General features: G+C 41.0%; 1 protein-coding gene across 1 annotated transcript; it reads right to left on the reverse strand.

The window, feature by feature from the left end:
* Positions 1 to 467: 467 nt before the first annotated feature.
* LOC134454233 (integrin alpha-V-like) lies at positions 468 to 21,833 on the reverse strand. The gene is made up of 30 exons (XM_063205094.1): positions 21,595 to 21,833; positions 21,257 to 21,387; positions 19,918 to 20,003; positions 19,583 to 19,697; positions 17,521 to 17,582; positions 17,167 to 17,218; positions 16,698 to 16,820; positions 14,880 to 14,924; positions 14,741 to 14,784; positions 14,572 to 14,628; positions 14,332 to 14,384; positions 13,791 to 13,996; positions 13,137 to 13,331; positions 12,869 to 12,914; positions 12,347 to 12,454; positions 11,648 to 11,703; positions 11,234 to 11,382; positions 10,952 to 11,089; positions 10,640 to 10,707; positions 10,118 to 10,256; positions 8,516 to 8,611; positions 8,015 to 8,094; positions 7,824 to 7,904; positions 6,940 to 7,045; positions 5,910 to 6,068; positions 3,997 to 4,113; positions 3,091 to 3,204; positions 2,447 to 2,557; positions 1,958 to 2,080; positions 468 to 1,544 (listed from the first exon to the last, which is right to left on the reverse strand). Exons 1-30 carry the CDS (start codon positions 21,753 to 21,755, stop codon positions 1,452 to 1,454), a joined length of 3,114 nt encoding a protein of 1,037 aa, XP_063061164.1. The 5' UTR covers positions 21,756 to 21,833; the 3' UTR covers positions 468 to 1,451.
* Positions 21,834 to 23,312: the final 1,479 nt, after the last annotated feature.

Below are 23,312 nucleotides of genomic sequence, written 5' to 3' on the forward strand. Positions count from 1 at the left end.
AAACTAAAAACTTTAACTTTACCTCATTTAAGGGAGCAAGTGACAAAATGCCAGCAATTCTCTTAGTTAATTTCCGTAGGCTACTTGCAGAGATTTTGATAGGAAGGGCTTGCTTGATCAAAACGACAGCGCGCTCAGAACTACACATTCGAATATTGAGATTTCGACATGGCACATGATAATGAACGCTAGCTTTTAGACTTTTATATAACCAATCTGAAACAACCATTAGACATTTAGACAACCAAACAGTGAATTACCCAGAGTCATTACAGGTTTTTTTTGTTTGCTGACACGGTACAATCTCAAACACAGCTTCTAGTTCTCACCTGTTTGAAAGTTTCTCGTTCACCAACAACAAAGTAGCAGCATGAAGTTTGAGCATGTTGCCATAGCAACGAGGTCAAAGGGGCGGCTCCACACTTGACCACAAGTTCTAACTTTCTGTCCATGAATCACAGACCCTGTCCAAGTTATTCACATTTTACTTTATTGAAAAAATATCTCCCATATCATTTAAAATATGCAAAATATCAACTAAAATATATCCCAAACAAAGACTCATGGAAAATAAAGAATAAAACAGCACATTCAAACAAGTTAATCTTATTATTGCAATGGATGTGTTTCAGTTTCAGTGATCTGTAGGCCTATCATGCACTTGAATTGAGATGTGTAAGTCTGCAAACTGACTGGGTGCATTCAACCTAGGCCTACCTTAGAAAGACAGTCCAACATGAGAAAGGCACAGAGATTAACTGCAGGAACATGAGCATGGCGACATGATATAACAATGGAAAGAGCAATAACTTCTAGAAAGTGTTTTATAAACAATGGGTATGCCATAAGCTGTATGTGTGCTTTCAATGGAAGTCTCTATGTATGAAAAACAGGTTCACACGAGTCCCACTGTAGAATATGTGCTCTATGCTTTCATGATAACGGAATGGAAGTTTCTACAAAAGGACAAAAAGAAGTTCTAAAGCTATCTGCTCTTTCATTACAGTATTGTGCAACAGTAATGACATTTTGAAGAAAAAAATACACAAGAGGACCAGTTCCGTGTTGATAATCTGCATGGATACCTGCATGAACACTAACTCTTAAATAGCCTAGGTACTCATGAATGGTGTCAAGGTATTTTTTTAGTATCCAGTTTAAATTCCACTTGTATCTCCTATCCTCTCCCTGGCAATCTTTCTGAAATCAAATGTTTCTCCTATTTACATATTTCACCTCCAAATTTACATACATTCCAGGACATTCACACTTATGGCCCACAGGCCCAGTAGTATACACTTTGGAATCACAGAGTCACAGAAGTATGAGTTGTGTTCTTTGGTCACCCCTTTGGTCGTTAAAAAGCTATTGCTTGGCGACGCAAGATGTTACTCGGAAACCAAAAACACACAAACACACTGCTGCTGGGGTTGTTAACGTGCTGTGTGCACTCATCCCTCCACGACGCCCTCTCCGTTCTCCGGCTGTAGCTGCTCCTTCTCATTGTCGTCTTGTGGGGGGCGACTCCGCTTGAAGAAGCCACACTGAAAGCAAGATGGATGGCGTTAGCGAAAGGAGATGATCCTCCTGGCGTAAACACCAAAGAGTGAGACATGACCACCACCACCACCAGGATTACACTGGCGTCAAGCAGACGTCATGCTGCAACACAAGTGGTTCTCGGTAAAGACTTGTAGCTGTGGCGAGGCATAATTTCAGGATACATAAGCCAGCTGCCCTGACTGATTATTATCGCTATCATTTAATGGATGTTCTGACTCCTAAAAAAGGTCTCAATGGGCCCGTACTTCTCTGGCCAAAGCATCCATCTTTGAACGGCTGAACATCTCTCTCTCCTGCTAATTTCCTCTCTCCTCTCATTCTGTCCTGTCGTAAGAAAGTGTACTGTTGCACTTTTTCTGTTATTATATTCTGTAATTGATCTGGTGACACCAACCTTGTACATAAGGAAGATAAGCAGAGCCAGCAACAGAAGTCCTGCAAGCACAGCCAGCGCAATGATCCAGCCAGGAACAGGCAACTGCTGCCCCGCCACCACCGAATCCACCTCAGTGGTTGTCTGGACAGAAGATTTGAAAGATTACCGTATAATAGGGCTTTTCTATGTGTTGACTATCCTAAGAGGCATAATCATATCCCAATATCATATAACTATTTACATAACAACAACAATCATCATCATCATCATCATCATCATCATCATCATCGTCATCATCGTCATCATCATCATCATCATCAAAATCATGTTATGGTTCCCACCATGTTTGCAATATTTGTTTATCAAGTGTAAACCTTTCAGCTTCAATGACATGTCAAAATCAACACAGTACTAGCCTGTAAAATACAGCCTGTAAAATACTGTAAATCAATGGCTCTCCTGGCTTGTCTTCACTTTGTCAGGATGCTTAGGTCATGGCATACTCACAGTGGTCGATCCAAATGGCAGGTCAGTCACCAGCTGTTTGGCGTATGGCATCTCTGTCACGTTGAAGGAGGAGGATGAACTGATGGTATACGAACGATTTTGATTTTCTCCCTGAGAGAACACAGACAAAAGATCCATCAATTCCACTTGATACACACACAGTCTACCAGCCATGGTTATGCAGAATGTTTTCTTATCACCCTCGGGAATTTTATTCTGCTTTCTGATGCTTTTAGACTGCTTCTGTTCTATTTTGTCAAATGATTGACAGCTGTGGCTGGAGGCTGCGTAGCGCTCTACTAAACATGGTGAACATTAAGTTGTACTGAAACCAAGTGAAAACATTGGAAGATAAATGGCAATTGTTTGATTTTTGTTTTAAACAAATTCTACATTGGCATGACCAGGTCATGTGTGGGGTTACATCCTCCAGTACGTGCATTAAACGGTTTTAGGTCAACTTGGTAAGTCTCCACACCTCTTGGGATGTTACCCCTTGAACTGTACTATAATGTGGCACAATGTTTGCCAAAAAAATTGTAGTTATCGTCCAAGTTAGCAACATGTGTTATTGCATTCTAAAATCTCCTTCATTCTAAAATAATGCAGTGAACATTGACTCTTCACACTCCAACTGCAGATACCTCTTGAAAAGTGGCCAAGTCAAGTCGTGATTTGATGGTGACGTGGGCTCTCTTCCCGCCCTCCAGGCGACCAACCTCACATTTGATTTGTAAACAAATTACTGTGGTACAATCCTGAAATGAGGACACATATTGGTTATTTTAGGAACACAACACAATAACAGATATAGTAGATCAAAGTTTTTTCCAGGCTACGACAACATTTGACTTAGTACAGAGGAGGCAACAATCATATAATGAACCAAATGTAATGACTCATGTGAATCCTACAGAATATATACAATAATTGTACAATGTCTGCTGTGCTGTGTTTGTCGTGCTCATAGTGTGTGTGTGTGTGTGTGTGTGTGTGTGTGTGTGGGTGCGTGACGGAGGTGTTCCTGCACCCCTCAGGGTGCGAACCTGCCACCTCGTCAACTACATCGGTTCGGCAATGGGAGTGACAGTACGAGCATGCAGAGCTAAAGGGTTGGTCTGATTGCCCAATGCTACCGCACTGTATTGAGGCTTCAGGAGGGAAATTTACTAACGTTCCACAACACACTCTGCTAGTTGGCCTCCGTTACACTCTCCCCACAAAACCTCACTCAAATCCCGGGTTTCGGCACCACTATGACATGACAGAGGTGTTCCCACACAGTTCGCCCCCTCGTGGCAAACCTGCCACCTCGTCAACTACATCAGTTCGGCAATGGGAGTCACAGTACCAGCGCACTGAGCTAAAGGCCTACTGCACTGTATTGAGGATTCGCAAGGGAGGTTTACTTAACGTTCCACGCCGAACTCTGCTAGTTGGTCTCTGTTACACGTGTGTGCGTGCATGTATGCTTGTGTGTGTGTGTACTTGGGAGCATTGTTTACAGTAGGTCAAGCTGCTATGGAACATATTTAAGGGCTTGTGCTCACCAAAATGATCCGGTCCACTTTCTTTTCTTCCGCTTTGTCTGCGAGGTCACGACGCGTCCTCTTTCTCGCCTCTCCCCTGTCTCCATTATCCAACTCTGTTTCATTAGTCACCGGGGCCTAGAAAACAAACAGGTTTGAGTCAATTTTTCTTTTGAAAACAAATTATTGTCAATGTTTAATTTATTTTTTAAGCAGAGGACATATGGCATTCACATCAAAGTATTCCACCCAGTGTTTGTTGGACTGTCTGGATACCATTAAGTGTTGGATAACCAAGAACTTTCTCCAACTCAACGGCTCCAAGACTGAGGGTATCTTTTTGGTCTTCCCATACCAATCCCCTCTATGACTTCTAGTTTATCTACCCCTCTCACCCTTTGTGAAACCATACACCAAAAGGTTCGGGGTTATCTTGGACAATGAACTTTATTTTTAAAAACAGATGAACTCAGTCATTCAAATCAGCTCATTACCCACCTTAAGCCCTCCGTAGAATTCCAGGATTTAGAGACCATTATAGTACATGCCTTTGTAACATCTCGCCTTAACTACTGTAACGCCCTACTGTAATGCCCTGGGCAGTCATCATGGGTAAGCGGTTAGGGCACAAGACTTGCAGCCCAAAGGTTTGACTCCTGACCCGCAAAGTTGGTGGTGGGGGGTAGTAATTAACCAGTGCTCTCCCCCATCCTCCTCCATGACAGTACCACCTGCGCATGGTACCCTTCCTCCGCACTGCTCCCTTTCATGCGCCATTGGGGGCTGCCCCCTTGCACGGGTGAGGCATAAATGCAATTTCGTTGTGTGCAGTGTGCACTTGTGTGCTGAGAAGTATTGTGTCACAATGACAATGGGGGTTGGAGTTTCCCCATTGGGCTTTCACTTTCACTATATTTTGGCCTCCCCCAGTCCCAGATAGCATGCTCACAGATGGTGCAGAATGCTGCTTTTAGACTTTTAACTGGTACTGGGAAGCACAATTACATCAGTCCTGTCCTTACTAGTGGTGTCAACGATGATCGATCCGGTGATCTAATCCAATGCGGGGCATGGACGATCCAGAATCGATCCGGCAAGTTCCAGAATCGAGCCGGCATTTTTTTTTAGGTTTCAATTACTTCCATGGATATTTCGGGAGCAAATGAATGTTACATAAAAGCACTTAAAAACACTGCTGATACAGACTGATACAGACTGATACAGAAAACAGCCAATAAATTGTTGTTCAGTATCTGACTACTTGTATTGCCTCATCATGACTGATTAAACATTTGCTTTGCTTTCAGTAGAAATGTAATGCATTGCAATGCATTGCAGAATTGAACCGGATCGAATCGGATCGCATAGAATCGAATCGAAACCTCCCGAATCGTGATCGAATCGGATCGTGAGGGCAGTGCCGATCCACACCACTAGTCCTTACCTCTCTTCACTGGCTCCCCATATGTTTTGAAATGCGATTCAAAATACTTGAGTTTCTAAGTCTATACATGCTCAGGCCCCTTCCTACATTTCAGACGTACTGCAGTACCACTCTGCACCCAGGTCTCTCAGATCCACTTTACCAAGGCCTCATTCATGTTCCCCTTTCCCGTCTCATACATAAAGGTGATCAAGCCTTTGCAGTGGCAGTGGCCACGTATTTGGAATGGTTTGCCTCCAGACATCAGACCCGCTCCCACTATCACTACTTTTTACTGTAGACGTACAACACACTTTTACACCTTGGCCTTTGCTCCTTACATTGTACAGTAGTTCATAGCTTTCTTCTCTCCCTTAAGCCACTGCATTTCCACAAATGTACACATATCCATTTGGTACTAAATAAACGGTTACTACAACACAATCAGTATTATGTCTAATGTCTTACAATCTAATGAGCTGTATATGACTATCTACTCAGAGACACTCACTGTGAGGTTGAGAGGGTTAATTGTGCCGTCTGTGTGACACTGTATGGGACCCTCCACTTCATATGACATGACGTAGAGCAAGGTCCCATTGCTGAAGCTTTGTGGCCAGAGGATATCCATATCGGCCTTACTGATCACACTGGGGCCAGTGTTGTGCAGCTGATGGAAGACATTGAGAAAGATCATCAGAAAGAAAAATAAATCAGGTTCAAAATATTTCTCAATAGTGACATTGAGCATAATACTGTACTATATACAGTTATAGTAATGAACTAGCCAAAGCCACGCCCGCAACACCTTCAGTCAATGACAATCATGCTGGTACTGAACTACTGAACTACTAAACTGTATTTTACAGTATTTCTCAATTGGTTTTGTACATTTCTCGAATCTCTCTCGCAATTTGCAAAACACAATATTCATTCTCAAAACAGCTTTAACAAATGGCAAAACACTGTGGATAACCTGCAAAACTGAGTCTCTTGCTCAAAACCCTTATTTTGTCTTTCAAAACCAAGTTGTTGTGTCAATGAACGTATCAGCGCCAGCAGAATGGTTAGTCATTGTGTCATAGTGTATGGACAAGCTAGTGAAATCAATTTCTCATGTTGTCAATTGAATAGTACACTCTTGAGGATCTTTTCTGAAGCGAAATGTTGTTTAGATTGGATGGGAAATGTTGTAAATTCGGCTTTATATTACATTGATCAGATAAGATTGAGATAGTTTCATGCATTCAGTGACAAAGCTTTTTGAGTGATATGACAAAAGCAATTGATAATGTACGAAATCACTGAGAATTGTACACAGCCATGGCATGGTGGACGAGAGCATTTGCTATATGCCGAAAACAATGAGAAACTGATTTGACCATGTGCACAGGTAACACCAGGAAGTCACAATTGAACAAAGAATTTTGAGAATCATTATTCTGTTGTGAGAAATGTACAAAACCAATTGAGAAAAACTGTAAATGCATCTTACATTTGTTTTTTAGTAGTATGTGATGTTCTGAGGAAAGCGTACAAACCATGTATGTGTGCTGAACAGAAGGGCCAATGTCATCCTCTGTCTCTGGTGGGTGTTTAGGCTTCCAATTTGGAATGGGGAGAATGATCTGAGTTGGCGCTGATACACTGAACAACACCATGGATGAATGAATAAATGAATGAATGAATGATTGAAAGAATGAATGCACACACACACACACACACACACACACACACACACACACACACACACACACACACACACACACACACACACACACACACACACACACACACACACACAATGCATCCATAAATACATCCATCCATCCATACCACGTTGCAGACACATACAGGTATGGTACATACCGGTCCATACATCATACTGTACTTACATACACATACATACATACATACATACATACATACATACATACATACATACATACATACATACATACATACATACATACATACATATGTACATACATACATACATACATACATACATACATACATACATACATACATACATACATACATACATACATACATACATACATACATACATACATACATACATACATACAGGGGTGCCAACAGGGGGGGACAAAGGGGACAGTTTTCCTGGGCCCAGAGAGATAAGGGGCCCAGAATTGGGTCCTCAATGCATTGTATGTCTTGGGCTGAGGGGCCCTGTCAGACTACTTTGTCCTGGGCCCACCAAAAGCTGTCAGCGGCCCTGCATACATACATACATACATACATACATACATACATACATACATACATACATACATACATACATACATACATTACATTAGCGTGTTAACACATACTTATTACACATACACTACAGCATACTACAGCATAGCTTTATAAACACACATGCTAACATTTGAATGTGTGCTGTTACTTGCATTACCTGGTCAATTCCATCACAGCCGACACAGCCAGTTTGGTGATACTGGAAATCAAGGCACTGCTGCTGTTGAACTCATTGGAACTGATGTAACAGAAAAATCATTGGGCAAATTAATTTGAAAATGAATTGCAATTAAAACATTGTATATTTAAAAAGCAAGAATCAAACGCATTTCCGATTTGTCAAAGTACCTGTGGATCTGAAGGTCAAACTTCACTTCAGTGTCTTCATCAGACAGCTTATTGACACTAAACTGAAGGCTGGTTGACAGCTGCAAAATTAGATAGATAGATAGATAGATAGATAGATAGATAGATAGATAGATAGATAGATAGATAGATAGATAGATAGATAGATAGATAGATAGATAGATAGATAGATAGATAGATAGATAGATAGATAAATAAATAAAACAATGCAATTGCTACACTGCTGCAATTGCTTCTGAGAATTTAAACGTCATATTTCTCAGGAAGAGGTCAGGGTTCATCAAAGGCACACACACACGCACGCAAGCACGCACGCACGCACGCACGCACGCACGCACGCACGCACACACACACACACACTCACACACTCACACACACACACACACACACACACACACACACACACACACACACACACACACACACACACACACACACACACACAGGGAGAGAAGTGTTGTCTGTTGAAATAACTGTACTCACAGAGGTTCCTGCTTTCATAGGGTTACCCAGGTCACACACTACCCTTGTCTGGTTCACTTGTTGATAAGTACAAGACAGTCGTGACTGGCCATCAGCCTGTACACAAGAAATCAACAGCCAAGGACTTGTTAAAAGAATACAGTATATGCAAAAAGGTTCACATACTGTACATATCTTTTGACCTCATGCATATGAATATGAAATGCATTTAATCAGAGAGCATGTCATGTGACAAGCCCATTGAAATTAAAATGATGGTAATAACTTCATGGATTTTTTGAAATTCAAACTGTTATTATCATTGTCAACTTCTTTTTATTGATATTTTTATATATATCTTAATGTTTAACCGGTTATCGTTCGTGACCTCCCTATTGGTAATGGACAGGCTCTTTATTGCAATTATGTACCGGTACGCTGTGACATGTTACCTCATGCCAACATCATAACCCATTTATATGACTGCCAGCTGGTTTATCTGATCTGTGTGAGTAACTTGTCCTCTGCATGTGCTGTCACATATTGCATAGCCTCAGGAGCTGCTTGTCAGCACATGTACGTTCTTTTAAAACATCCTGTGTTGCTCCACACATACCAGCATTACCTAATTCACAGCAAATCCACCACCACTCCTTGAACTACCCACTCGCAGAGCTTATTGGTAGTGTTTAGAGTTGTTTGAAAATCTACAGGCACAGAGTAACCCAAGTACAGAACTCTGACTCCCTTTCAACACGAGACTAGTTGAAACAAGACATTGTTGATGGCTGGACAGTCATTCATTCATAACACCACCCAACCTCCAACCTAGCACAACTCAACAACAGCTTTCCAGTCAACTAAACCGTTAGCAAGCCAACTAAAACAGCATCCACCAGGTATTATATCTTAGCCAGGTGTTATATCTCCTTAAATAAGCAAATAAACAATACTGCTGGAAGTTATAAATTATTCCCTGGTGCAGTATTTTTTAAATTATACTGTATGCGTCTACATTGTTGTGATCTAAGGTGAAGTGCATACCGGCTATATGCCTCCCTGTTAGATATTTCAGCCAATCAGAATTCTTCTTTCGTGGCACCACACTTTCTGAATCAGACTGATATTTTGGTTGTTATAATTAATAGTAGCTTCAGTTTTAGGTCTGACTGTTTTTCGAGTCACACTTGGTTCTACTTCTCTTCATGTAGCTGCATTGTCCATCCTGTGCCACAGTTTCAGCCTACTGTATGTCATACCTGCTAATAGTATTCAGTCTCCATGCCATCAACATCATTTCATTTTTTAGCAGTCCTAAGGTGACAACACTTCAAACACACATTAACCGTGGTCAGTATTGTTACCATGTCATTACAAATCCGGCTGATGCATCAGGTTATGATTGCAGAACAATGTAATATTTTGAGGGTCTGGGCAGGGCATACTAGCCAGACCGCACCCTTCTAGTGACGCAACATCTTTAGTGTTACTTCTAGTCAGGCCAGGAGCAAACCGAGGGAGGTGGGTCAACCATGTCGTTTTGGAAATGTTAATTGTTATGCTCTTGGTCAGACCAAGTCTCGAAGAGATTTGAAAGTCGATGATAATCAGGCTAGGGCATACCTCGATCTGTTGATCAAAGTCGGCCTGTGGGGGCAGGTAAACGTGCAGCTGTGCTAAATAGGCTCCTTCTCCCTGGTTCTGGGCTACTATGTCCAGCCTCAGAGCACTGTTGGAGCCTATAAACAGCTCTTCCTGGTTGCTAAGGAACCGAGGAACAGACAGGCAGGAAGACAGACAGGCAAACAGACAGAGAAATAGATTTATGAGATATGTTTTCACATTTTGCCCTTACAGTTGTCTTGGTGATGAAATAGAAAAACATTTAGCTGATGTTCTGGTCCTAAGGTAACGATACACAGAGCAGCTTTTTGAGCAGTGTTACCGGACAACATCATGATTGGCTAAGCTTTCTGATGGAACGGTTGGGAAAATGTGTCTGCTGCTAATCCAAGTGCTCTTCTAAAAAAGATATATACATAGATGCGATAAACAGTCTAAACAACTTTGTATTCTATTGTTGCCCAGACACATTGCTCAAGAAGTTGCCCTGTGTATCGTCACCTTTGGAATTCAGAGTTTTACCTTTTCACCGTGAGCTGCAGGTCTGGTCTGCAAATGTTATCATCTCCACAGTCTAGTAAAATATTAGCCTACAAGGAAAGGAGAGACATATCAAAATTACAGAAATAAGTATTAAGAAAGATTAAGATTAAGAAATAAGTAGTGCAAAGGATGAAGACAGCAAACTTTTCGGCCATCCGGCCCTCTTTCAAGTTTTGCGAAATCAGCAAGATAACTTTATGACCACACAGTGTTGTAATGCAGTTGATGTGAATGTATGATGGCGAGCAGTATGTGGCAAAATGTAGCAACATGCCCTTGATGGTGTCAGACCTGTTTGGAAATGTTGGTTAGACTGCGCTGGTTAAGGATGGGCAAAAGTCCTGTTGAGTCTGCCGCACTCTCGTAATCCACCTTGTAACCCACAAACACCAGGATGGGGCTGGTCTTATCCCAGTTACCTGACTCATCCTGAAACACAAATCCAGTGTGAGGGTGGATCATGAGATACGGATTAGCACATTCATCTACGTCTAACATGACTCAGCAGATCGGTCTAACTGCATTGCTCAAATGTTGTTTGTTCCCATGTGAAGGATCACCACAGTTACTCACAATGACATATGCGTCCTGTTCCGTGCAGACGGGCTTGTTGGTGCTGGGGAGTGTGATGTTGGTAGTGAGCTGGGAAGCCGAGTTCTGCAGGAACCGAGCCCTCTTGGTCCCTCTCTTGGAGCGGTCCAGCTGCACGTCCACCTCCACCTCTGCAGAACAGGAGTGTGATAGACAGATAAACAGATTACACAACTATGCTTTCGAAAGAAAGAAAGAAAGAAAGAAAGAAAGAAAGAAAGAAAGAAAGAAAGAAAGAAAGAAAGAAAAGACGGGAAGGAAGGAAGGAAGGAAGGAAGGAAGGAAGGAAGGAAGGAAGGAAGGAAGGAAGGAAGGAAGGAAGGAAGGAAGGAAGGAAGGAAGGAAGGAAGGAAGTCTGTACTGCATAGGCCTGTCACTGTGCATCTATCCACTTACTTAATGTGTTTGGCACTCCCACACCTTTGGCCTGCAGACAGTATTTCACCTTGAAACTAAAGAAACAAAGACAAATGGAATTGAAAAACATGCATTTGTCATTGATTTGATCATCTCTTTCTACATAGCTGTGATTAAAGTTAAAACATTGAAAAGTTCAACTTAAATCTACTGTATTTTATCCATAGTCTAGTGGTGCAGGTAGGTACTTTTGTGCTTCACACAGTTGATAAGTCATACTGGCTGTGTCATGGCTGGGTCCACAAATAAGACAATAAGTAGCCCCACAAGTAGCCAGTAGCTCTTTACCAAAACACGATATATCCATTTTCAAAAATATTCAAAAATTAAGCATTTTTATTGAGTTCTCTTTCATTCTTTTTTAAAATTTAAATCAATATTTGAATTTGTGATGGAAAAATCAGATAACATCAGCCCACCACCAATTGTCCTAACACGGTTTTCAAATCAGACTTTTAAATATTTATGAAAATTGTAGTATTTAAATGGCTTTTATAGTGTTTTGGAACCATATGTCACCATACTTAATTTATAGCTCACTTCCTCTTTATTCATGCACTAGTCAGCAACATCTGCTAGTGGTCATGGCTGGCCTGGTCCCATCGGTTACAAAAATAGCATATGTGGAATATGTTCACAAGCCATGTGGTTGTTAGCTCTCTTCCTCTTTAGCCATACCATGTAACTGCTGTGGTTGTACCAGGAAGCTGACACGTCTTCTCCTCTAAGTTGATGACTTGAGGCGCGATGTCGAGAGTTACATTTGTGGAGATGACGGGCCGAGCTCTGAGTTGGCAAAAAGGCACAGAGTTACGGACAACAGATTCAAAACAAAACAAGTCTTGAGTTGAGCTTAAAACACTCTTTGTCTTTTATAACATTGTGCCAAGTTCTAAAACAAAGTAGATGATTAGGAGCTAGATTATCATCAGACTAAAACATGTATGCTATGTGGACATGGTCCTTTGAGGAGTACCATCACAAATATTGTATGTGATTAGAATTTTGGGTTCTCATTATGATATCAAAAGGACTTTGCAAGATATTCCTTATTCCTCAAAGGGTTAATCAGCCAAGTAAATTAAGGATGAATCACCGCACACTGGTATCTTTGCTGGTAATTTATTTGGTGAACAGCCAAAGGTACAAACTGATGTAATAAACCGGTATGTAATAATGTACATATAATGTCTTTTTTACCTGTACAAAACTGCTTTATCAGCTCCAAAGGCTCCTACTATTAAATCTGTAATAGAAACAGGAAGACATTTGAAATCATTGTCAATGCTTGTAAAACAGGTTAACAATATCTACTGTGTCCATACTGAGCACATACAGGTACACAATATACAGTAATGGACTGTATTGTCAGTTTTGCTTTACAAATAAACACAATAAATTGACTTTATATATATTTATAGCTCTTGTTGTAGGAATAGAAGTACAGTATGTAGGAAAATATGAGTGCCTGGGTAGCTGTTTTTGTCGATGTCCGTTGCTCCTTGCAGGGAATATCCGAAACTTGGTGAGAGGGTGGACGTGGAGGCCCACTGGCCCTGCAGCTCCTGGGAGGGTGTGGGGCTGATGCCTGTGGCTCGCCCGTTGTAGATGTACACCCTGCCCTTCCCATCGGGGCCACCGTATGGAGCTGAGATGGCAACGTCTACGGGTAGAGATGTTACACAGGATTATTATGTCATTATTATTTTGGTTTTCAGAGAAAATAAAGATGATGACGCACACACTCTGCTCCACGTTTGATTTGAAAAGACATTTCGGCCAACTTTAAACATAATTACTTTTTTTGTTAACACACCCGAGGTCCAATTATATACATAGCAAAATATACCCACACAGACTGAAAAGACAGTTTATGAATGTATGACATGAACACATATTTCAATACACAAATGAACTGTCATACTTCCATACACATAGATAGTATCCATAAATATAACCAGTGCAAGTAGCAAATGTCAGTTCATCAATAAATATTCACTAAAAATACTCAAAGAATATTTACTTCACTAACTTAACTTTACTTTACTTTACTAACTTTACTTTACTTTACTAGCAAAGTACAAACGAATACTTATGTACACAAAAGGCAGATTTCACTTGCCATGGTATCCATCCAGGTCTAAATCTCCTAGTGGGGCGATGGCACAACCAAAGCGGCCATACACCTCTTTGCCAGTCAGGTGGACTGGATCCTTGAAGCCAAACCCGGCCAGGCCCATGTATACCGACACCTGGCCCACCTCCTTCAGTTTGCTATCAGCCGTCCGGCTCATGAAAAGAGGAGCGCCCGCCAAGAAGTCCAAATGGCTGAAACAGGAAAGAGATAGGAGAGTGGATATGCTTCTAATATGTCTATAGACCAACATTACACTTCACAATAACAACACATGTATTTATATAATGAAACACACAAAGTTTAAAAGAGGTGGGGCATACTCAGACTCCCCACACCACACACTCTCAGATAAGAGAGTGAGGGGAGAGACAGACAGACAGACAGACAGACAAGACACGGGCACAGGTTGATAGGCAGAGGCACTAAGAGGAAGGTTAAGGGCGTTTAGCAGGGACACAAAGGGAAAAGAAGGATAGGACTGAACAAATCAGCTGACAAGATACCGCTGATTAGATAGCGGGCTTACCCATCACTATTTAAATCAGCTACTGCAACCGAGTGGCCAAAGTAGGCTGCCATCTGGCGAAAAAAATACCAAGTTAACATCCACTCCACACAAGTGACATACATATAACACGAATAAATAGGCTACATATACATAAATCAATGCATAAAAAGAACTATTCTACAAATACATGTATATGTACTATATAATTATTATTCTTTTTTTAAAGTAATAAATACAAAGACATAAGTAGACATTTACCTGTGTTCCAGTAAAGTTTGCCATGGACTCCATATTTTTGCCATTAAATATGGTAACCTACAATACAATGGAAAGAAACCACTTAAGCATCCTGCTTTGTTTGCCTCATGCACAACATCTTTTTAGGGTCAGTTAACCAAATGCAGAAGCAGTGTACAGTATCTCTTACATAGCCAACCACTTTATCTCCTCTGGGCACCCCGGTGAGATAGTCTACAAAGAGAAGCAGAAAAGATACGGTGTGCCTTTAATTACCAAGGGAACCATATACGGTCACAACAACTAGTAATGTAAAATGCATCTCTTACCATCCTCTCCATCTTTGTCAAAGTCACCGACCGCAAGAGAATATCCTGTTTGAAAAAAAGGTTAACGTTGGTTGGCAACATATCAAATAAATCAACACACCACGGTGTCACAGAAACAGACAGGATTTCCTACTTTCCTGTTTGGGCTCTAATTACAGCGAATAGGTGTGAGCATTCAGAAGTTGTAAATACAGGCCTCATGCAAACAAATGTGAAGTATCAGGCAGCAGAATACAGATTCACTCACTTGACAAATATAATGTGTGATTGAAACTTAAAGTTTCATAATATCAATGTTGTAATGTAATATAGTACTGTCAGCCTCTAGCCAGCCAGGCCACTGACAACCCTCCCCCCCTCATCCCCACCACCATATCTGCGACTGAACATTCCACCTGCACTACTACATCTGTGACTGAACTTTCAACCTGCACTAACTCAAAACATACACATGCACACACACACACACACACACATACATACACACACACCCACACACACACACACAAGCACACCGCACTTTCTGCACTAAACCCAAACATACACACACTGACACACAACTCATACTCCCGTCACACACACACACACACACATACACAGATACACAGACACACACACAGACGCACACCGCACTTTCTACCTGCACTAAACACACACACACACACACACACACACACACACACACACACACACACACACACACACACACACACACACACACACACACACACACACACACACACACACACACACGCACACAAAACACATACAAACACACACACACACATACTGCTGCTGGTGTATTTAATAAACCTATTTTAATTATTTATTTTCTTCAAATGCTACTATTACTATGTCAGAACCACAAAATACCCCCTCTTAATGTATGTTCTCTACAAGTCTTCTGTTGTCCAGTCTTGCACTTTAAATGTCTGTATGAGCAATGTCTATGTCCATACTGTCTTATGTCCATGTATGAGTACTGTCTATGTCTATACTGTCTATGTCCTTACCTAGATTAGAAACGCAATTTCAAATTCTTTGTATGACCAGTGCATGTAAAGAAATTGACAATAAAACTTGACTTGACTTGACTTGACTTAGTTGTGGGGGGAAATGGGCTAAGGCTTCATACCAGTCCAACCCGAGTTTCAACCCAAAGTCATTTCCCGACCTTACCCCTCCCACTTGTTGTTAGGCTTTTGAGCTTTAAAACTGTATTTAAAGTTTCATAAAATCGACGTTGCAGCGCTGAAACAGTCTGCAGACCTCTTCCCAGAGTGGGACGCCTGGGGTTAAGAAAGCGCTGCCATACATTTTGTTCTGGCCCATTCACTGAACCAACTGATTAGAATTAGAAGGGCTGTTCAGCCAGGTAGATGAGCTCATTAGTGAGATCACTTCTGCAGCACACAGGCGGAAGGAAAACATAGAGAAATACTTTTACTTTTTACCAAGTAGGTTTGTCTGCCTCGGCCCTCTCTACCCGATCTGAAGATGAAAACATACTAATAAAATAAAATGTAATACTGTTCTAATGAGAGTGAGGGGGTTTCAATGTCATTATACAGAGAGTTTTAACAACAATGACAGCAACAACAATGCACAAGCGCTCTATGGTCCTTCAAAAGTGTAGTATGTGTATAGAACGTGTGAATAGTGACAGCAGAGACAGTGGAAAGGTTAGAACCTAGAAAATCTTGGGGGCAGTAAAATTATATTATATTGTATTGTATTGTATTGTATTGTATTGTATTGTATTGTATTGTATTGTATTGTACTTTATTGAATTGTACTCTACAGAAGTTGTAGTCTTACCAAGGTAGCTGTCATCAAAGCGCGGACTGGCGGCGAGTGATTTTAGCGTGTTCCCATATGGTGTGATGAAGAGGTTATTTACTCGACTTAGGACTTCTGATATATCATCAGAAATCAGCTGCCCTGTAAGCATCAACGTCATCAATCCACCAGCATCATTAATCATTAACATTTTTAAGAATCTATCTGAGTGTCAGATGTTAAATAGCTATTATGCAATCGTAAAAAAACTGGCTTAACAAGTATGTGTAGCAAGAATGTGTGCTTTCCCCCTGCTATACTTTCACCCATGGCTGAAGTGCACTTGAGCAAGGCACCTCTCTCCACATTGCCCAAAACCCTGCCTCTAAATAACTGTAGGTCACTTTGAATGAAAGTAACAGTGAATTGCAATGTAACGTAACTACAAATATACAGTAGTGATTGCAGCATACTACACATAGATATACAGGATGTGAACCATACATACCTTGCCAATAGAAGCTCCCTGGTCCTCCCACCACAACTCTGCTTTTCTGGTTCTGTAGGAGATCGAAGATGATCATCAATATAAATACACACTGTGCATACAATCAATATTATCCACCGTTTGATAACAGGTCAGTGTGTTTACTTAAGCAAGTTAAACATCTAGAAAAAAACCTGAATTCACTCTTAAAATAATAATACGCTCAGGATATATACTGTAAAAAGTCAATAATAGTAAACACATTCTTTACACATGAATCACTGTAATGTTGTATAAAATGAATGTTGATGTGACATACATAGTTGCTCACAACAAAAGAGGCTAGTGTAAGGAAGAAAATAGTTATAAGCATACTTTCACAAGGTCTGCACTGAAGCCAGCCTGGCAAAATCCTTGACCATATGGATGATTAGAATCTGCAAGAACAAGAAACATACGGATATTTGTTTGTTTGTAGATACAGCAGTACTGAAAAATCTGTTCTGAAAAACATCAGCGGCCAGTACTGTTTTTAAACTGCTTCAGCTAGATTCAAGACCCATTATTTTGCCCCCAAGCTGGTTTAAGTAATTCAGTATAATCAGTTTCAACTGACTGTCTAATTCAATTCAAACTTCCTCCCTAGCAGCACAATGCCCTATACAGACTTTCCAACGGAAGGATACGTAATCCAGGCGCGAAACCACTTTTTGTGTAAAGCAGTTGTCTCAACTTCAGTGATCCCTCTGCCTTATCAAGTGTAGACATTACGTTCTTTCTTTTTATACTATCTTAATGTCGTTTGGTGTGCATAGTACTGCCAATCGCAATGACAAATGGAAATCACTTCCAATTTTCAGTCTTTCCTTCACAGTAAAAACTGTTGATAAAGCAGTTAGAGAGTTGAAATTAACTCGGCAGATAACATTTGCTACCACTCAAAAATAACATTCATTTTACTCTTTGGTCAGTAACATATAGTGTTGTGTAAGTATCAAGAGCTGTAGAACGGAAATTACACTGGCTACCTGCAGAATTTTACAGTGACTTTTCACTCAGCTATAGAGTGATTTTACTCCCCATGTTGTAAATACTCCATCTGGATTCATTATAAGTTCACTCTATATTGAAAGTTTTACTGTGTTTGTTTAGAAATAAACAACATAATAGCTACCTTGATACCACTGCCTCTCAGAAGAAATATTAACCTCCTACTAAGCCAATTAATAATAATGGAATATAAAAAGTTACAGAACTTTTGATTAGTCAGCTTTGGTGTGATAGAAAGTGGTGCCAACAATATGCCAGCAGTACTATGTATATTACATCATTTAGACGACATTTTATCCAAAGACACTTACCACACTTAGGTACAGGGTATTGGTTACAGCCTCAAGGTAGGGTTGCTGTAAGTGTCTTGCGCAAGGATCGAACCTGCACCCCTCGGATCCAAAGACCAACTCTCTAACCATTAGGTCACGGATGCCCCTCCTATTACATACATCATATTTGTTTTTTTTCACATGCTGTGACCGAATGGTTAGTGAGGTGGGCTTTCAATGGGGGGGTTGCATGTTCAAATCCCACCCTAGCCCTGAGAGGAGGCCAATGGCTGAAGTGTCCTTGAGCAAGGCACCTAACCCCACACTGCTCCAGGGACTGTAATCAATACCCTGTCAAAACTGTAAGTTTTTTTGGTTAAAGGCTAAATGTGTAATAATGTAACATGTCACATATAACTATAAATCTACTTTCAAAGATCAGACTGCTGTAGATGCTGAGTAATCTTGTGTCAAAGTGCCGTGATCAAATCTGTTTTCTTAAGGGAGGTGATATGTGCCAACTCCTATGGCCAATAGCCTCTGAAACGTGTTAAAGTCTTAAAGTCTTAAGGTCTTAAAGTCTTAAAGTGTCTACCCGTAAGCATCTTAAAGCTGTGCAGAGATTTGCCAGTGTGCTTTTTCCCCCGGTACAGAAAATTGACATTTCAGGCCTTACTGCTAGGGTCAGTAGTTTTTCTTAGTCATTGGGATGCTGTGTGTGGCTGTGGTCTAAGGGAGAAGGTTGCAGGTTTGAATCCCATAGCATCCATGGTTGAAGTGCCCTTGAGCATGTATCTAAGACAACTTTGGATAAGTGTGGATACTGTGTTTCCCATACATAGACCATTCTGTGGCAGAGCACCACAGAATACAAATCAAGCACGACATATTGATTTAGACACCCCCCCCCCCCCCCCCCCACCATATCATCTTTCTCGCTCACACACACGCCTGCTCACACACACCCTGAGATCAACAGGTGCTTATTTTGTACATGTCAAGAGGGATAGACACACAAGACTTGCGCTGGCTCACCTGACATTTTGTGTAGCGCCACACATTACAAAATGGTGTGTGGGAAATGCAATGTAATGTAATGTATAGCCTATACATACTGCTGCGGCAAGGGGAGTATTCCACTATCTGGCCTCCTTTCTTGATGTAGCAGGTTCCCACTGGCTCACGGTCGTTGAACTTTGGGGTAGACCACTGGTACAGAGGGGCACAGGCCTGGGGAGACACACAGAGAGGAGAGGTGACCACACACTTGTTATTATTTTAAATTATTAAATTATTTAATTTTATTATTTTAAATTATTTTAAAAAGCTGGTGTCAATTTAACATCTTCTAGGTGCTATTTTGTCTCAGAGTTCTCTCTACGTGTTGAATTAACACAACACATTTTACAGCAAGATCAATAGGCCTATACAGAGCTGAAAAAGACCATACCAGTATGTGCTCGCCATCAGAACGCACTGTGGCACCGAACCACTGGTGAGACTTGAACTCCATTCCCAGAGAGGTGCTTCTGTCACCTGCCATGAAGACAGGTTTAGTGGGCAAACTCCATAAATTTCTAAATAGAATAAAATAACAATGCACACAGAAGACCTGCATGTGCATATGCTGTGATATGTACAGTGCATGTGCATTGTAAACATGTACAGTGACATTAAAGGAGAATTCTGGCCAATTTCACCATGCGCGTATTGCTCACGATACCTGATACCTTGGCCATTGTAATGGAAGCATGATATTTTGGGTACTGCCAAGCCAACAGTAGCATAAGCAATGTGACTGCATGTTGAAAATGGCTGGAATTCTCCTGTAAAAGCATGGTACCCAAAATGTGGTTTGAGTCATCAGGGATGTCCTGAGGATCTGTCATGGGGTCCAAAATGTTTAGCAGCCTCCTACAATAACTGTATACTATTAAGTCATGCACAGTCTATACACATGTTCATTATATCCATCATTTTTGTCATAATGCGATGAGGAAGATGCGTATCTACTAAGATATTTCTCTGAAAACGTGCCCTCACAAGTTTCACCCATATCAGATTCAGACTTGTGAGTATGCAACCAAACAACGCAGTGTTGCTCTCTGTGATATAGCCACAGGTGTCAGCCCAGGCTTTGACTTTCATGTGCGTAATACATCAGCCACATATATCTTATAGAACTGCACGGTAAAGTCATCCACTGCTTGACAGAGGACCTTAACGCTGGTGCTAATGACTAGTTGTGATTAAGCAGCCAGCCCCGAGAGAAGGATACATGCGTGTTGTGACTTGACATGGAATGGGGAACATGAACACGTCGTTTCTTGTGTGGGGGGAAAACTGACTAGGCGTTGCTTGCAGCATCCCCCTTTTTGAAAAAAATAGCATCAACATAAACTTATGTTGTGTTATATGATTTGACCAAGACATGTTTCCAAAATTACCATTCCGTACAATTCTCCATTACGCATTGGCAATGTTCTTGAGGCCATGACTGTGGTAGACCACTAAGGTTAATTGCATGACCCAAATCAGACGCAATGTAGCCTATCTGTTTTTAAATTATGAATAAGACTCCAAAGACTTTCTGTTTTTCGATGCGCTGTCACCCCGTGTCAGACAAGCAGATCATTGAACGGGAACCTGAGTATGTTTCCATGTAACTCACGTCAAAGTAGCCTACCAAGTAGCCTATGTGCATAATAATGTACCATACTGGGAAAACCACTACTGCACATAAAACGTAGCCCAAGGTCACGCCTATAGCTGTTATCCAGCCACTTTACCTGTGTTGTCGAATTCAATCTGTTCGCAATCCTTTGCAGTTTGCCATGGGCAGCTGTAAACCGCTCCGCGCTCCACCACAGCAGCTGGCGTCGTTGTGTTGCATTTCGGCGCTCCTACGAGGAGGTTAAACCTAAAAAGTGCATAGGACTAATTATGGAAATAGTGTATAGTTTGTATTTTTTCCCAAGAACACCATCTGCCAAAATGTAGATGACCATAACCGTACAACTATGGACCCAGTGCCATTAATGCGTGTGATGCCGTATGCGTAAAGAAGAAGCTGGCTATCAGAAAGGCTCGATAGGCCTCAAATTCAGATGTATCAGAGATGACATACTGGTTATCCGGTCTGAAGAAATCCACTGAAAATCCAAAGTAGCTGTCAGGTGGTCCAGAATACACAATGGGCTTGGCAATGTCCAAGTTAAACGCACTGATTTGTAAATAGCAAGATAGTAAAGCCAAGACCACGTGCAAAGAAAGTATATGCTTTCCCATGGTAATTCAAGTATGAGGAGAGAGTCACGGCATAGTGCAACAGCAAAAAATTAGAAACTTTGCCGTCTTCCTGACCCGCCTTCCATCACTTATCTTTGAAAGCAGTGATGCGCTAAAAGCGTCCCGGCAGTTACGCCTACTGCGTTTAGTGACTCACCAAGACAACCCCATGTGGTGAAATGCAATGCCATACAGAGGAAAGGTCTTCAGAGTTTCGCTACTGTAAGGTTGCCACAGACTACTTCCGCACACCTATCAACAAGAGCCTAATTCACATTCCATCAGATAATAGCCTATGATACTGGAGCCCTGGATAGTGTGCTTTTTTGTGTTAGTGAAAGCTGCCACTATATGGATACCACCACATTCCCCAATGTCAAGCTGAAGGGAAAGAAGACTTTTTTTCTTTCAGGTTTTCTTGCATTAGTATGGAGGGTATTTCTAAGCTCTCTCTGAACTGCGTAAGATTCCCGTCCTTCCACGGGGGTGGGGCAGACTAATTAAAGTCTCGAGATCTCTGATGTAACATGTGATTTCAAGCAGTCCTTTTATTAAATAATGTAGCACACACGCCCAGCACGCCTACAGTGGACTTGCAAAGACTTCTTGGTGTATGTTTGAGCGCATATCCTAGTTCTAGAAACCCTATCTAGTGATGTAGGCTATTAAATGCTGGGTGAACAAGTCACCAGTAGCCTAAAAAAATAAAACCTTTATGTTATTTTTTAACAAATTTGAGACAGGGAATTGATATTTTATCACAGGACATAGCCTACAGTAGTCTGAAGGCCTTTATTACAAATAGGCCTAATATATATTAGCCTACCACCAGATGGCAGTACTAGGTCACTTTTGACAATATATTGGCACATTAAAAGTCCACGGTTACAAGGCCAATTTAAATAGGCCTACACAAGATGATGTTTAAGTATTGGTCTGTGAACACGCACACACATGGCTTCTCAAATGAATCAGTCTCTCAATCTCTCTCTCTCTGTCAGGGCAGGCACCAAGCTTGATTTAAAATACTATGTTTAGTCCCCTTTTCTCTAATGTGAGTGTTCATCTTTCATAATTTCACTATACACCCATCTGATACAACTGAAATATAGACCTACCACTTCATTGCCTCTTAATACACTAATTAAAGACAACCTGTCAAGGAATAAAAGACAAAATGTGTTAAGGTAACAATTTATTTTAGGGTTAAGGGAGTGTCAATCACTAATAGGCCTACTATAACTGTCTCTATAACTATAAGACACTTGTAAAGTCATTACGATTATATCACAAATAAAGCCTTGTGACCACGACATTTGTGAACATTCTGCTTATTCTGCTTTACACTTGTCTAATATAGCCTACCGGTATGTCACTTGCATACAGATAAACATGTATTAGTGGAGGCTATAACATATTTTATAACAATAAAATAAAACTCTATTTTGCACATTTTAGCTTTAGTAATTCTATGCACATGACAAATATCTTGTATCCTTATTAAGTGTTACCTACGGTGGAATTACTACAGTGCCGCCAGTTAGTATTGGCACCCTT

This window comes from Engraulis encrasicolus, chromosome 8, assembly GCF_034702125.1.
Source record: "Engraulis encrasicolus isolate BLACKSEA-1 chromosome 8, IST_EnEncr_1.0, whole genome shotgun sequence".
In the NCBI taxonomy this organism is placed as follows: Eukaryota; Metazoa; Chordata; class Actinopteri; order Clupeiformes; family Engraulidae; genus Engraulis; species Engraulis encrasicolus.